Below are 17,292 nucleotides of genomic sequence, written 5' to 3'. Positions count from 1 at the left end.
TCCAATAAATTTTCAGGACTGATTTCCTTTAGGATTGACTGGTTTGATCTCCTTGCAGTCCAAGGGACTCCCAAGACGCTTCTTCAACACCACAGTTCAAAAGCATCAATTCTTCAGCGCTCAGCTTTCTTTATAGTCCAACTCTCACATCCATACATGACTACTGGAAAAACCATAGCTTTGACTAGACAGACCTTTGTTGGCAAAGTAATGTCTCTGCTTTTTAATATGCTGCCTAGTTTGGTCACAGCTTTTCTCCCAAGGAGAAAGCATCTTTTAATTTCATGGCTGCAGTCACCATTTGCAGTGGTTTGGAGCCCTCTAAAATAAAATCTCTCACTGTTTCCATAGTTTCCCCATCTATCTGCCATGAAATGATAGGACCAGATGCCATGATCTTTATTTTTTGAATGTTGAGTTTTAAGTCAACTTTTTCACTCTCCTCTTTCTCTTTAATCAAAAGGTTCTTTAGTTCTTCTTCTCTTTCTGCCTAAAACTATAGCTAAGAGTTATTGTCTTTTTACTTAATTCTCCTAAATCACCCATATCGATTGTACCGCTTTCTGCAATGACAAAAGGATTGTGTACTTAAGAAATTTACATCCACTTCATGGCCTTAAATGATGTAAGTAAAGAAAACCATAGTGATGGACCCTAACTTCTAAATTGTTACTGACAAAATTATCATTCAAAATCACGAAGAAGGGCTTTATAAAAGACCCAAGCAAATAACATAAATGCTGCTTAATTCTTGAATAACTCTAATTTAATTCTACAGGAATGTAACAGAATTTGTAAACCTAGGCAGTTTTTCAGCTGTTCACACTTTCAGAGTCTTGAGAGCTTTGAAAACTGTTTCTGTAATTCCAGGTAAGAAGTGGTCAGTGTAAAGCATAAGGCTCCTTGTACCTATGGCTCTTTCTCTGTATCCTGTTACTGTGTTTGTGTGTGAACTCCCTATTACAGATATGTGACAGAGTTTGTGGACCTGGGCAATGTCTCCGCATTGAGAACATTCAGAGTTCTCCGAGCGCTGAAAACAATTTCAGTCATTCCAGGTGAGGGTTAAACAGAGGCTCAGCTGTCCTGATTTTTCAACAATGGTCTGTTTTCTTCACACTCAGCATTACAGAAAATTGGGGATCATAATCATTGAAATCATAATAATAAAAAAGAAAGTACTGCTCAGAAAATAATTCTTATTATTTGAACATAAATGTTTATGTTTTCATATTTTTCATCAGTCTTGGAGTTCAACACTTTCTTGCATGAGACACTGTATTTTGCGGTCTATGTGATTTGCACTTAAATAAGTCCGGGGTTTTTTCCTCCACGTCAGTTGTACTAAAGATTTGTTCCCTATCAAATGTACCGGTCTGTAATTTCTTGTTCATTTTAGGCATTGATGACAATGTCTATACAATGTGAATCTTAATATTGTTTAAAAAGACAAGGAAATAAGATAGTAAAGAGTAGCATGGGTCTGCCAGAGGATTTATTATCTTTTTGAGCTATGCTGTGTGGCTTGGGGGATCTTAGTTCCCCAGTGAGGCTTTAAACTTGGACCATGGTAGGAAAAGTAGCAAATCCTAAGCACTAAACTGCCAGAAAACTCCCCAAGGCTTTATTATCTTAAAGTGCGATTATACTCTAGGTTTATAGCAAAATCTTTGCTACTTATGCATAGGAATTTGAAAATATTTTTATTCTGGTAATTTGTCATAAAACTGACAACTGACCCTAATGAAAGTATGGGGCAAATTTCATTAGCAAACCAGAGAAATACAAGATGTTTTTCTTCATACAGGCTTTGTAAAGACCATAAACTTCCAGCTATTTTATCCAAATGTAATGGGATACGGATTTTCATTTCATTGTTCAGATCATTACGTTTCCAGAGTTTATTTTCATTAACACTTCAACCTTCCATGAAGTGTTGCTTTCCCTTTACCATTGATTGCGTCATTTTCAAACTTATTCATGGAATCTATGTTTTCCAGAAAATTGTGTGAAGCTTTTGTTACTTCAGACATTCTAAGTCTTCATAGTAATAACCTTCCTTCTTTCAGGTCTGAAAACCATTGTGGGGGCACTGATCCAGTCTGTGAAAAAGCTTTCAGATGTCATGATCCTAACTGTGTTCTGTCTGAGTGTGTTTGCCCTGATTGGGCTGCAGCTCTTTATGGGCAACCTGCGGAATAAGTGTGTACAATGGCCTCCCACCAATGCTTCCCTGGAGGAACACACTGTGGAGAAGAACATAACTAAGAACTACAATGGCACACTTATAAACGAAACTCAAAATGAGTTTGACTGGAAGTCGTATATTCAAGATTCAAGTAAGAATTACTATTATGTAGGTTTATTTTTTCATTGTTGATCTTCTTTCCATATAGGCATGGAAAATTTTTTAAATGATTATATAACAGGCTGTGATATCTTTATCACCTTATAATGGTTTGCACATAAATTTAATTATTTTAGTGATAAATATTCTAATTATGACTCTTAAATGCCACTTTCTGTCACATCATCTGATGAGAGGCTGAAAACTTCAGCAAGAAAGAAATTTTCATAGGATATTGGGTTTCTGTACATTCTTCTCATCAAGGTATGAAGTTATACATTGTCTCATTTGAGGCAATCAAATAAAATATTGAAAGTCCTTTGTTAACTCCAAAGAATTATGCAAATATAACTTATTAAATACCAATTTCAGAATGCATTTTATGTACTAGAAACTGTACAGGATTCCAGGAAAATAATGGTGATGGCACATGGTTCCAGGGTACTTATAGTTTAATAAGTAACTTTTATTGTTATTTTATAGAAATCAAGTGAAGACCTAAAGATAAATACTGTCTTAAAATTGTAGAATAAGAATTTTAAGTAGTATTCCATCAAAAAGAAGGAAATGAGAATCAGTAAAGCTTTAAGAGAGAGAAGTTTAAGATATCAAAAAATTGTGAAGACATGGGAATCAGTTTATCTTTATTTCAAGAGTTTAGACAAAATACTCAAATGTTTAAATATTCTAGTATAGAAGGATGAAAAAAATAAATGGCCTAGTATCCTTTTTCTTTTGAAAATGACAATTAAAAAAAGCAAAAATATTTTATTGTATAATTTTAGTATCTGCCAGTATCAACATTTCAAAAGCAGAGAAAAAGACCATGATTCACGGGGAAAGAGAACATCCTTTTAAAGAAAAATATTAAATATATAAAACTTAGACTCTAGAGGTGCTTAAGTATAGCTTTATCTTTTTATTTTAAGGAGATGAGTAATACTTAGGGAAAAAAAAATCAAAGAAGAAAGAAAGCCTTAGTAATGATTATGTGAAACAAGTAGAATTAGTCTTAAAGGTTAACTTACTGGTGATTTGATAATTCTATTACTTTGCCAACCAAGGTCCGTCTAGTCAAGGCTATGGTTTTTCCAGTGGTCATGTATGGATGTGAGAGTTGGACTGTGAAGAAAGCTGATCGTTGAAGAATTGATGCTTTTGAACTGTGGTGCTGGAGAAGACTCTTGAGAGTCCCTTGGACTGCAGGGAGATCCAACCAGTCCGTTCTAAAGGAGATCAATCCTGGGTGTTCATTGGAAGGACTGATGCTAAAGCTGAAACTGCAATACTTCGGCCACCTCATGCGACGAGTTGACTCACTGGAAAAGACTCTGATGCTGGGAGGGATTGGGGGCGGGAGGAGATAAGGACAACAGAGAATGAGATGGCTGGATGGCATCACCGACTTGGTGGACATGAGTTTGAGTGAAATCCGGGAGTTGGTGATGGACAGGGAGGCCTGGCGTGCTGTGATTCATGGGGTCGCAAAGAGTCGGACACAACTGAGCGACTGAACTGAACTGAACTGAAAATAATAATATCTTAATTATATCTACTACTGTGGGCAAGAATCACTTAGAAGAAATGGAGGAGCCATCATTGTCAACAAAAGAGTCCGAAATGCAGTACTTGGATGCAATCTCAAAAACGACAGAATGATCTCTGTTTCAGGCAAACCATTCAATATCACGGTAATCAAGTCTATGCCCTGAGTGTAATGCTGAAGAAGCTGAAATTGAGTGGTTCCATGAAAACCTACAAGACCTTCTAGAATTAACAACGAAAAGATGTCCTTTTCATTATAGGGGACTAAAATGCAAAAGTAGGAAGTCAAGAAACACCTGGAGTAACAGGCAAATTTGGCCTTGGAGTACAGAATGAAGCAGGGCAAAGGCTAATAGAGTTTTGTCAAGAAAATGCACTGGTCATAGCAAACACCCTCTTCCAACAACACAAGAGAAGAGTCTACATATGGTCATCACCAGATGGTCAATACCGAAATCAGATTGATTATATTCTTTACAGCCAAAGATGGAGAAGCTCTATACAGTCAGCAAAAATAAGACCAGGGGCTGACTGTGGCTCAGATCATGAACTCATTGCCAAATTCAGACTTAAATTGAAGAAAGCAGGGAAAACCACTAGACCATTCAGATATGACTTAAATCAAATCCGTTATGATTATACAGTGAAACTGACAAATAGATTCAAGGGATTAGATGTAATAGAGTGTCTGATAGGATGGAGGTTCATGATGTTCTACTGGAGACAGTGATCAGGACCATCCCCAAGAAAAAGAAATGCAAAAAAGGCAAAATGGTTGCCTGAGGAGGCCTTAAAAATAGCTATGAAAAGAAGAGAAGCAAAAAGCAAAAGAGAAAAGGAAACATATACCCATTTGAATGCGGAGTTCCAAAGAATAGCAAGGAGAAATAAGAAAGCCTTTCTCAGTGATCACAGCAAAGAAATAGAGGGAAAAAATAGAATGGGCAAGACTAGAGATCTCTTCAAGAAAATTAGAGATACCAAGGGAACATTTCATGCAAAGACGGGTACAATAAAAACAGAAATGGTAAGGACCTAACAGAAGCAGAAGATATTAAGAAGAGGTGGCAAGAATACACAGAAGAACTGTACAAAAAAGATCTTACTGACCCAGATAATCAGAATGGTATGATCACTCACCTAGAGCCAGACATCCTGGAGTCCTAAGTCAAGTAGGCCTTAGGAAGCATCACTAAGAACAAAGCTAGTGGAGGTGATGGAATTCCAGCTGAGCTATTTCAAATACACAAAGATGATGCTGTGAAAATGCTGCACTCAATATGCCAGCAAATTTGGAAAACGCAGCAGTGGCCACAGGACTGGAATAGGTCAGTTTTCATTCCAATCCCAAAGAAAAGCAATGCCAAAGAATGCTCAAACTACCACAGAATTTCACTCATCTCACACACTAGCAAATTAATGCTGAAAATTCTCCAAGCCAGGCTTCAACAGTACGTGAACCATGAACTTCCAGATGTTCAAGCTGGATTTAGAAAAGGCAGAGGAACCTGAGATCAAATTGCCAACATGCTGGATCATTGAAAAAGCATCAGAGTTCCAGAAAAACATCTACTTCTGCTTTATTGACTATACCAAAGCCTCTGACTGTGTGTATCACAACAAATTGTGGAAAATTCCTAAAGAGATGTGAATACCCAACCACCTGACCTGCCTCCTGAGAAATCTGTATGCAGGTCAAGAAGTGACAGTTAGAACTGGAAATGGAACAACAGTCTGGTTCCAAATTGGGAAAGAAGTACGTCAATACTGTATGTTATCACCCTGCTTATTTAACTTATATGCAGGGTATGTTATGAGAAATGATGGACTGGATGAAGCACAAGCTGGAATCAACATTGGAATATCAATAACTTCAGATACACAGATGACATCACGCTTATGGCAGAAAGTGAAGAAGAACTAAAGAGCTTCTTGATTAAAGTGAAAGAAGAGAGTGAAATAGTTGGTTTAAAACTCTACATTCAGAAAACTAAGATTATGACATCTGGTCTCATCACTTCGTGGCAAATGGATGGGGAAACAGTGGAAACAGTGGCAGACTTTATTTTTTTGGGCTCCAAAATCACTACAGATGTTGACTGCAGCTATGAGATTAAAAGACATTTGCTCCTTGGAAGAAAACTATGACCAACTTAGACAGCATATTAAAAAGCAGAGACATTACTTTGCCAACAAAGGTCTGTCTTGTCAAAGCTAGATTTTTTTCTAGTCAAAGCTACTGGTTTTTCCAGTGGTCACGTATGGATGTGAGAGTTGGACTTTAACGAAAGTTAAGCCCCTAAAAATTGATACTTTTCAACTGTGGTGTTGGAGAAGACACTTGAGAGTCCCTTGGGCTGCAAGGAGATCCAACCAGTCCATCCTAAAGGAAATCAGTCCTGAATATTCATTCAAGGACTGATGCTGAAGCTGAGACTCAATGGATATGAGTTTGAGTAAACTCTGGGAGTTGGCAATGGACAGTGAGGCCTGGCATGCTGTAGCATGGGGTCACAAAGAGTTGGACACGGCTGAGCGACTGAACTGAACTGAAAGTAAAGATAGCATAATAAAAAAGTTAACAGGTCTCTTACGGTTGTAGATCTGGAATATACCTTGGTTGGTACAGATGAACTCTTCCATGATATTATTGACATGCCAACAAATAACTTGCAAATAATTATAAATTGCTACATTAAGACAAATGTTGAGAAAAATACATGTAAGAGGAACACATGAAATGTCTCTTATTCATTTCATATGATGCCTATCAGTTCACTGATGTCACCAACTCCCTGAAATCTGTTTTTCTTTTTCAATCAAGAAACTGGTTATGAGGATGTCACTTATGATTTATTCACTTTAAGGAAAATTGATTGAACTCCATTCTTCTTACATTGAAAATAAAGGAAGTTAAGAATATCTGAGACTATTTTCAGCCCTAAAAATCTGTCTTATCATTTTCTCTAATAATATTCCATTTGTTGAAAAGAGTATTTTAAACTAAATGCACATATAGATAAAATGGTTTGTTTTTGAAAGTGATAGAAAGTCTAATTTATTAAAATCAAAAGATAAACATTATGATTATTTTTTCTTCAGATTAAACTTCTAGATCACTGAGTTTAATGGAAAAAGCTTCCCTTATAAATATCTAGTATCAAAAATTTGTCCAGAAAATGTCATATTTGTTTATATTGTTAATTTTAATTACAAGCTAAGAAATTATTCCTTCATTTTCTTATGTTCAGAGATGACATAGGGATTTAAAATATTTTTATTATGTATCTTTGTATCTCTTACAAAACTACATAGAATAAATTTCTTAGAAGATTTAACATCTAGAAAATATTTTTTCTTATAAAAATCCTAAATTGTTCTTTTTACAAAATGACTCTTTAATTTCATGTATTTCACTTTTTGTCACCCCTTTACTTTTTCATTCAGTAAACTTTATTGAAAGGTTGAAATGAAGTGAAAGTTGCTCAGTCGTGTTCAACTCTTTGCAACCCCAAGGACTATACAGTCCACCAAATTCTCCAGGCCAGATTACTGGAGTGGGTAGCCTTTCCTTTCTCCAGAGGATCTTCCCAATCCAGGGATTGAACCCAGGTCTCCTGCATTGCAGGTAGATTCTTTACCAGCTGAGGCACAAGGAAAGCCCTATTGAAAGGCTGCTGCTGCTAAGTCATTTCTGTCGTGTCCAAAAGGCTGCTAGGTCCCAAATACTATGTATTCCCAAATAATGTGGAAATCACCGATGACTCATTTTTCAGGAAGGAGCAGTATTTGTAAATAAATAATTACAACATAAGACAGTGAATGTAATAATAATGGGTATACGTGTTCCTAGTAGCATAGTGAGAGTTCTTAATTTTCCTATCTTCATTGGAAGAAAGTAGAAGATATTATGGAATAGTTCACTGAAGAGTTGAGATTTCAACAGCATATTGAAAGAATCTAAAGAATTTGCCCAGAGACAGAAAACTTAGAGTTAATAAAATATTCACTTATAGTAATTATTTTAGCTTTAGTATTTAAGATTATTTTTAAATTTCACTTATTTTAGTAATTGACATGGTTTATGCATCTTTTATGATAAGTTGCCTATGACATATCTTATAAATTGGTAGAATATAAATTATAATTTATTAGTCATTTATAAAGTGTTAAAAAATACAGAATACTGTTCAGAAAAGCTAAAATCCCTTTCTTTTGAAGTATGTGTCAGTCTTGAGAAAGCAAAGAAATCCCTATCATTCTTATCTATTTTTAGAGAATGAAATTTTTATTTTTCATGAGGTGGGTAGAAAATCACCGATACTTTTAAAAATGTTATGTTAGTTCCTATGATTATCACTTGTTTTACATTCATAAAGAACAAGTGTTTTCTACTCTTATGTAACCCAGTCCCATTGATATAATAGCTAATATTTAGAGGGAATAATAGTTCTGCCTTTGAATAAATTATATAACGTATTTAAAATTACAGACTTTAAAAGTAGAATCGGATCTTAATCTTATTTTGCAGTGTCACACAAATGTTCATCATGTGATTTTTTTTTTCCTAAACAGGATATCATTATTTTCTGGAGGGTTTTTCAGATGCACTACTATGTGGAAATAGCTCAGATGCAGGGTAAGCCAATAATTTGTATGTGTATATACATATTTTCTCTTTTTTTGTACTAACTGACAGACAACAGCCAGCTAATTTTATTTATAGTAATTTGTGATAATTAAGATGTTTTTTATTTATAAGATGAGGGATTATTTAAATGTTAGGCAAGCTTTCATGTTTTGTAAAACAAAGGAACACTTTAGCTTTAATGCTGTTTCCTTTAGATGAGCATTCGTGAGCTATGAGTCAACTCTGGAGCATCCACGCTAAGAAAATGAGCTAGACATGTTAACACGCTAATTACCAACAGAAAATAGTTTTGTAAAATATTACTAGACATGCTATACAATATTTTAATGATGACATCAGGTGATCAGTAAAATTATATTAAGTCAAAAGTTGGGAAATGTGTTACTTATTTATCATACTTTCATCCCTTGAAATAGCAAATCTTTCTAGCTCAAATGTTAAAAGTATAGCATGCTACCAGAATATAAACTCAGCAGAACTTCTTATAATACTTTCTTTTGCCACATTTACAGCCAATGTCCAGAAGGATACATGTGTGTGAAAGCTGGTAGAAATCCCAATTATGGCTACACAAGCTTCGATACCTTCAGTTGGGCATTTTTGTCGCTGTTTCGACTGATGACTCAGGACTTCTGGGAAAATCTTTACCAGCTGGTGAGAACCTGAGGCGACACATATTGTGTTTAATTGGAAGTATATAAGAAAACCAACTTAGTTATGAGATCCAAACCGCACCATAATATCATGGAAAGAGAAGAACTTGAACTCAGAAGACTCGACTTTCTTTATCTTATTGATTGTAATACATATTAAGCATAGCAGTGTGTTATGAACACAATTTTGTCTCATTTCCCCTTGACCTCAAAACATATTCCCCACCCTTCCCATACACAGATGCTCCTAAATAGAAAAGCACAGCTTCCTCTCAATTCCGTTTGCCCCCTTCAGGTGGCAGATGATGAAAATGAATAAACTGATGTAGAAGGATAAGTTTGGTCTCTTCCTGACCTTACTCAAAGGTTCAGCTCTTTAATGGAGATCCCGATGGTATTTTATTTGACTCTGCTTTATTCCTGGTAAATCTAGGAATTCCCTCTTACAGATTAGAATGCTAAATGCATGAGTTAGGGAAGGAAGAGGATGAAGTTAAAGAAACAGATAGTCAACAAGGTAGGAGGGGACATGACCATCATAATTATTTATATCGGAGTCCTACAAGACACAAAGTAAGTTGACAGTTGAAGCCACCAGTTAGTGAAATATTGTAAAAAACATAAGTCTGGTATTCTTGTTTTCAGACATTACGTGCTGCTGGAAAAACATACATGATATTTTTTGTGCTGGTCATTTTCTTGGGCTCCTTCTATCTAATAAATTTGATCCTGGCTGTGGTGGCCATGGCCTATGAAGAACAGAATCAGGCCACCTTAGAAGAGGCGGAACAGAAAGAGGCTGAATTTCAGCAGATGCTTGAACAACTTAAAAAGCAACAGGAAGCAGCTCAGGTAAATTCACCAAATCAAGTATGTCCTGTCTCATGGTATGAATATTTTTTTATTGTTTTGGTTGTTACAACAACGCTGGAGAGAACATGAGAAACAGGTGATTGTTTGTACTTAGAAGAAACTGGTAGTAGAGGGGGTTAGTCGATATTTTACATTATTCTGATCATTTGTAAATCATTTAGTTTAACTATTCTAAGATGTTTATAATATTGACCACAATAGGAATCTTTCATGCTATTTTAATCATCTTAAAAATTTTAGAATTCAAGGAAAAACGTTATTTTGAGGTCTTCTCAGGTGAGAAACTTTTACTGAATGAGTATACTGGCATTAGAAGAAAACCCTAAGAAATCATCTTTTCCTAGGAAACAATGTATTGGTTATTGTGTAAAAGATGTTCATGCGGTTCTTAGAAGATAGTCTTTACCCAAAAATATGTTGTCTTTTATGCGGTTGCTTATCTTTCTAAATAAAGAACTGATCAAATAATGAAATGCTCTCTGGTACAACAGTCGACATATAAAAGTAACCAGTTTTATGGAGATCAGGGAACCTAAGAATTACTTCATTTTATAGTATGATAAAATGCTCTTCCTATCACTTCCATCTTTCTTCACTCATGTTTAGCATCAAAACTCATTGTCTTTACTATAAAAGAAAGTTGATTAGGGAATATTAACTTATTTGCAAGCCTATATTGAGGGCACTCTTGGAACAATGAAAATCATCAAAAAGTTCCAACAAGCTGTGATAAAGAGCATTGTTTTCATCCCATGACCATGTAGCTAGCAAAAACCAGTGTTGACTTGAAGAAACTGGGGATGATCTTTGGAGACTGAATGTCTTGTCTTGCTTAGCAGAAACTATTGACCCTCCAGTCTCTAGTCTTTTGGATAGAGCATTGTAGAGGTGAGATGGGATATAACCTTCCATAAATTTGATTGATAATATTTTGAGGGTACTGGACAATCCTGTTTCAATAGCAAGAAAGAGGCCCTCAGTTCTTTATCTCATTTCTCCTATCTTTGGATATGACCCAAAGTAACTCATCAGCTTTTCTTCCATTCTCTAGTTGTTGTTGTTTTTTTTCCAATGAAAAAAAGACAGTGCTAATTGCCAATTCTTGGAGTAAATCAAATCCCAAAAGAAATATGAATTTATGTTCTTGTTGGTGTCTGATTGATTCTTTTGAATATGTGGTCTGTAAAAAATGTTAGCACAGAGAAAGTCAATTTATTTCTAAAAGTCTTTATTAGATGGACAGGAAAAATTTTCCCTCATATTTGCTGTTTCTTCAATGTAAGATTAACTGGAGTCAGCTGAATATTTTTTCAAATACTTTGCAAATACTTGAGGTATATTTTTAAAAGTAAGTTCTTCTCCACTTCCAAGCTGAAACCGTGTCTCCTCAATGTAGCAGGCAGCAGCTGTAACTGCCTCAGAGCATTCCAGAGAACCTAGTGCAGCAGGCAGGCTCTCAGACAGCTCATCTGAAGCCTCCAAGTTGAGTTCCAAGAGTGCAAAGGAAAGAAGAAATCGGAGAAAGAAAAGAAAACAGAAAGAGCAATCTGGCGGAGAAGAGAAAGATGACGATGAATTCCATAAATCTGAATCTGAAGACAGCATCAGGAGGAAAGGGTTTCGCTTCTCCATAGAAGGGAATCGGTTGACATATGAAAAGAGGTACTCCTCCCCACACCAGGTATGGCACTGCTGAGTAAATGATGCCTGGATGGAAATTAGGACATGAAGCTGGCGGGGGAGTGGGGAAGGGGCGGCTGGTGGCTGGGAGGAAAAGTGGATACAACATAGGACTTTTTATCAGCTGAATTGACTGCTTTTAAAAAATACATATATATTTAAACCTATCCTTTCTGTACAGTTTGAAAGAATTTTAGTTTGCATATATGTAAACCTGCAGCTTGGTGAGTGTGTGTGTGTGTTAGTTGCTCAGTCATATCCGACTCCTTGCAACCCTATGGACTGTGGCCCACCAGGCCCCTCTGTCCTTGGAATTCTCCAGGTAAGAATACTGGAGTGGGTTGACATTCCCTTCTCCTGGGGATTTTCCTGGCCCAGGGATCAAACCCAGGCTTCCTGCATTGCAGGAGGATTCTTTACATCTGAATCACAAGGGGAAGCTCTACAACTTGGTGTATTAAGGTAGCACAGCATCAAAAGTCAGGAGATCTGAATTCTCACCTGAACTTGTCTCCTGGCACTTGTTCTAACTAACATCTCATCTTTCTGGTCCACAGCCTTTTTAACAAGAAAAAATGTGGATAACTCATCAGTAATGTCTTTTTGGTTATTTTATGTTGTTTCTTTTTTTCACAACCCAGACTTCTTTATAAACCACAGTGCATGCTTCTGAAAATATTCGTTGTGGTATGCTTTATCAAAAGAGACAGCACTCTGAATTTCAGAGGTCTTAACTTCAAGCTCCAACAACACTGTGCCTACTAGATGCGATGGGAATAGTAACTCAAGTGATATTAGGAGGATGGACTTAAACAATTTGTGCAAAGTGTTGGAATTTCTTGAAGGGAAAGAGCAGTGGAGACAGATGTGCCCTTGTTAAGGCCATGCTGTTTAATGAGTGTTTTACAGTGTCCACAGTAAGGTGCTAGAGATGTTTGCTTTTCAACTTGAAAAATGTATTTCGGGTTTTGTTTTCCAATACCTTTAAGTTGCGGTCTGTCTCTCCTGTTATTAATCTCAAGGGCTAGACACCTTCTCTTATAAACTAATTTAACTTGAATGCACATAAAATGAGAATGTTAATCAAGGAATGAGTTACATTCTGTGAAGAATGCTGAAATCCCCTTCAACTTAATCTTACAAAATAAAAGCACATTCCAAATGACTATACTAATATGAATTTAATTTTTTTTTTTCGGTTTCAAACTTATAGTCTTTGTTGAGCATCCGTGGCTCCTTATTTTCTCCAAGGCGAAATAGCAGAACAAGCCTTTTCAGCTTCAGAGGGCGAGCAAAGGATGTGGGATCAGAGAACGACTTTGCTGATGATGAGCACAGCACCTTCGAGGATAACGAGAGCCGCAGAGACTCCTTATTTGTGCCCCGACGGCATGGAGAGCGACGCAACAGTAACTTAAGTCAGACCAGTAGGTCGTCCCGAATGCTGGCCGTGTTTCCAGCCAATGGGAAGATGCACAGCACTGTGGATTGCAATGGTGTGGTTTCCTTGGTTGGTGGACCTTCGGTTCCTACATCGCCTGTTGGACAGCTTCTGCCAGAGGTGATAATAGATAAGCCAGCTACTGATGACAATGTAAGGAAGTTTTAAATAGTTCAGGCATGGCAGGCCCATGATTGCTGTACCAGCCAGTGTTTCTACAGAATGGAACCCCTTGAGAATGATTCCTGGTTGGTCAAGCTGTGAATGCACCTGCATCTTGTAATACCTTTAAGACTAACCAACTAAAAACTTAAGGCCTCAACACTCTCTTGCATAACACCTGAATGCATTTATTTATTAAATGTGCTAAGGATAAATTATACACAGTAATAAATGACTGCCTCCAGTTGGAGGATTTGCTATATACCCATGCATGCTGAACTATCTTTAGATAGCAGGCCATCCACTAAAGACCTGGTATGAGAATAAATGAACAATTCCTATGTTTAAGTGTAAAGGGTGTATAATAAATCTTTCCAACAGATTCTTCGATATAGCTTGCTTTAGTGTAGAAGATTTCAAGAACACTGTGCCAAAATAGATAGCTTCATTATTATCTTAAAATTTCTAGTACTCATATTTGTCTTACTAAAAAATAATGCTGATATAGGTCTTATCAAAACTAATCTAAATGAAGAGACACAAAAAACTATTAATATAGACAGATAAAAGAATTCTCTGTGTACAAAGGTATGTTATGTGTTTGTGAATATATACCCAGATTAGGAATTTCTAAACATGTGTTGCCTCTTATTAGACCTGGAAATATATCAGCATGAATGAGGCATGATTAAGTCAGAACTAGATGACTTATTGCTTTGGTACCCTGGATGAAACTGTTGTCCATGCAGCATGTATTGTTGTTTTTTTTAACATACAGCTTGTGTTGTCAATGACCATCTGTGTCTTGTGTCCAGAAAATGAGATGGCAGCTACGTGTGTTCTAATTATTTGTATTCCTTTAAAAATAAAGGGCTACCTTCTCAAAATAAAATGCTCTGATCATTTAGGTGACTTTTCAAGTTATTACTTTTTTCTGTTCTGAAATAAGCAAATTGTTAAGTATGTCACTCACAAGGTTTATCAAGGATATCCAAATTATGTCACCTAAAACTAACAAATCAGAGGGTAAAAAGAAAACCCTCAGTTTTGGTGTATGAAAAAGTGGCTAACAGTTTGGACAGTCCAGGTTAATGCTACAATAAGTCAGCAATACCTGCCATCACCAGTTAAATACGAACGTGCATGATGCATGTATTTCATGAATTTCACTGTGTCACAATGGTTGTTTGCTTATCATATTGCCCAAGATAAGCATTGAATCCATTAACATTTTCTTTACAGGGAACAACCACTGAAACTGAAATGAGAAAGAGAAGGTCGAGTTCTTTTCACGTTTCCATGGACTTTCTAGAAGATCCATCTCAAAGGCAAAGAGCCATGAGTATAGCCAGCATTTTAACAAATACGGTAGAAGGTTTGTAACAAATTCCATTTCCATTTCAGTTGTTTTCACTGAATTTATGTTGTCTTATTTGAAACACATGTCAGTAAGTTGGAAGTAGTGTATTCCAAAGAAAACATCATAGATTTTATCTAAGAGTTATTTGTTATATATTTCTATATTCTAGAAACTTTTTAAAAAGTTACTTAAACTTCATGGTTTTTACAGCTCTAAAGAACACATCCTGTGTTTTGTTGCGCAGTCTCTCAGTAATGACCAACTCTTTGCCACTCCATGTACTTCACCACACCAGGCTTCCCTGTCCTTCACCACTTTGTGGAGCTTGCTCAAACTCATGTCCATTGACTTGGTGATGCCATCCAATCATCCTGTGCTTTGTTGTCCCCTTTTCCTCCTGCCTTATATCTTTCCCAGCATCAGGGTCTTTTCCAATAAGTCCATTCTTTGCATCAGGTGGCCAAAGTATTGGAGTTTCAGCTTCAGCATCAGTCTCTCCAGTGAATATTCAGGATTGATTTTCTCTAGAATTGACTGGTTTGATCTCCTTGCAGTCCAAGAGACTCTCAAGAATCTTCTCCAACACCACAGTTGAAGAGTTGAAAAGCAGCAATTCTTTGATGCTCAGCCTTCTTTATGGTCCAACTCTCACATCCATACATGACTTCTGAAAAGACCATAGCTTTGACTATATGGACCTTTGTCTGCACAGTAATGTCTCTGCTTTTTAATATGCTGTCTAGGTGAGTTATTGGAGAAGGCAATGGCAAGCCACTCCAGTACTCTTGCCTAGAAAATCACATGGACAGAGGAGCCTGGTGGGCTGCAGTCCATGGGATCGCTACTAGTCGGACACGACTGAGCGACTTCACTTTCACTTTTCACTTTCACACATTGGAGAAGGAAATGGCAACCCACTCCAGTGTTCTTGCCTGGAGAATCCCAGGGACGGCGGAGCCTGGTCAACTGCCGTCTACGGGGTAGCACAGAGTCAGACACAACTGAAGCGACTTAGCAGCAGCAGCAGCAGCAGCAGGTTAGTTATAGCTTTTCTTCCAAGGAACAAATGTCATGGCTTCAGTCATCATCTGCAGTGATTTTGGAGCCCAAGTAAATAGTCTGTCACTGTTTCCATTGTTTCCCCATCTGTTTGCCATGAAGTGATGGGACCGGAGAGCATGATCTTCATTTTTTGAATTTTGAGTTTTAAGCCAACTTTTTCACTTTCCTCTTTCACCCTCCTTAAGAGGCTCTTCAGTTCCTCTTTGCTTTCTGCTGTTAAGGTGGTGTTATCTGTATATCTGAGGTTATTAATATTTCTTCCAGCAATCTTGATTCCAGCTTGTACTTCTTCCAGCCCAGAATTTTGCATGATGTGTTCTGTATATGAGTTAAATAATCAGGGTGACATTATACAACCTTGCCATACTCCTTTCCCAATTTTGAACCAGTCCATTGTTCCATATCCAGTTCTAACTGTTGCTTCTTGTCCTGCATACAAATTTCTCAGGAGGCAGGTAAGGTGGTCTGGTATTCCCATCTGTTAAAGAATTTTCCACAGCTTGTTGTGATCCACACTGTCAAAGGCTTTAGCATAGTCAATGAAATAGAAGTAGATGTTTTTCTGGAACTTTCTTGCTTTTTCTATGATCCATTAGATGTTCGCAATTTGATCTCTGATTCCTCTGCCTTTTCTAAATCCAACTTGAACATCTCAAAGTTCTCGGTTCAAGTTCTCAGTTCTCTTGACAGAGAATTTTCAGCATTACTTTGCTAGCATGTGAAATGAGTGCAATTGTGTGGTAGTTTGAACATTCTTTGGCATTGCCCTTCTTTGGGATTGGTACGAAAACTGACCTTTTCCAGTCCATTAGCTACTACTGAGTTTTCCAAATTTGCTGGCATATTGAGTGCAGCACTTTCACAGCATCATCTTTTAGGATTTGAAATAGCTCAGCTGGAATTCCATCACCTCCACTAGCTTTATTAGTAGTCATACTTCCTAACGCCCACTTGACTTCACACTCCAAGATGTCTGACGTTAGGTGAGTGATCACACCGTCATCGTTTTCTGTGTCATTAAGATCTTTTTTGTACAGTTCTTCTGTGTATTCTTGCCACCTCTTCTTAATATCTTCTGCTTCTGTCAGGTCCATACCATTTCTGTCCTTTATCGAGCCCATCTTTGCATGAAATGTTCCCTTAGTATCTCTAATTTTCTTGAAGAGATCTCTAGTCTTTCCCATTGTTTGTTTTCCTCTATTTCTTTGCATTGTTCACTGTCGAAGGCTTTCTTATCTCTCCTTGCTATTCTTTGAAACTCTGCATTCAAATGGGTATATCTTTCCTTTTCTCCTTTGCCTTTATCTTCTCTTATTTTCTCAGTTTTTGTAAAGCCTCTTCAGACTGCCATTTCGCCTTTTGGTATTTCTCTTTCTCGGGGATGATTTTGGCCGATGCCTTTTATATAGCATCTGTCCATAGTTCTTCAGGCCCTCTGTCTATCAGATCTAATCCCTTGAATCTATTTGTCACTTCCACTGTATAATCATAAGGGATTTTATTCAGGTCATACCTGAA

The 17,292-nt window shown here is 36.9% G+C and overlaps 1 protein-coding gene across 6 annotated transcripts in view; it reads left to right on the top strand.

Moving 5' to 3' along the window:
• The window catches only part of LOC129538674 (sodium channel protein type 1 subunit alpha), an 88,391-nt gene that overhangs the window by 19,830 nt on the left and 51,269 nt on the right, over positions 1–17,292 (top strand). Inside the window, exons 5-12 of one of the 6 annotated variants that reach the window (XM_088829843.1) lie at positions 967–1,058; positions 2,070–2,339; positions 8,468–8,531; positions 9,056–9,197; positions 9,842–10,048; positions 11,469–11,750; positions 12,963–13,163; positions 14,595–14,727. In XM_088829843.1, the coding sequence (XP_088685969.1) occupies positions 967–1,058; positions 2,070–2,339; positions 8,468–8,531; positions 9,056–9,197; positions 9,842–10,048; positions 11,469–11,750; positions 12,963–13,163; positions 14,595–14,727 (1,391 nt within the window). Of the gene's footprint in view, positions 1–966; positions 1,059–2,069; positions 2,340–8,467; positions 8,532–9,055; positions 9,198–9,841; positions 10,049–11,465; positions 11,751–12,962; positions 13,344–14,594; positions 14,728–17,292 lie in introns of all 6 variants that reach the window. The other 5 variants (XM_088829841.1, XM_088829836.1, XM_088829838.1 and 2 more) reach the window with 5 other exon arrangements.

Source organism: Moschus berezovskii, chromosome 2, assembly GCF_049115385.1.
Source record: "Moschus berezovskii isolate FMDL1 chromosome 2, NW_MosBer_1.0, whole genome shotgun sequence".
Lineage (NCBI taxonomy): Eukaryota > Metazoa > Chordata > Mammalia > Artiodactyla > Moschidae > Moschus > Moschus berezovskii.
This window is presented reverse-complemented; position numbering and strand designations above follow the sequence as displayed.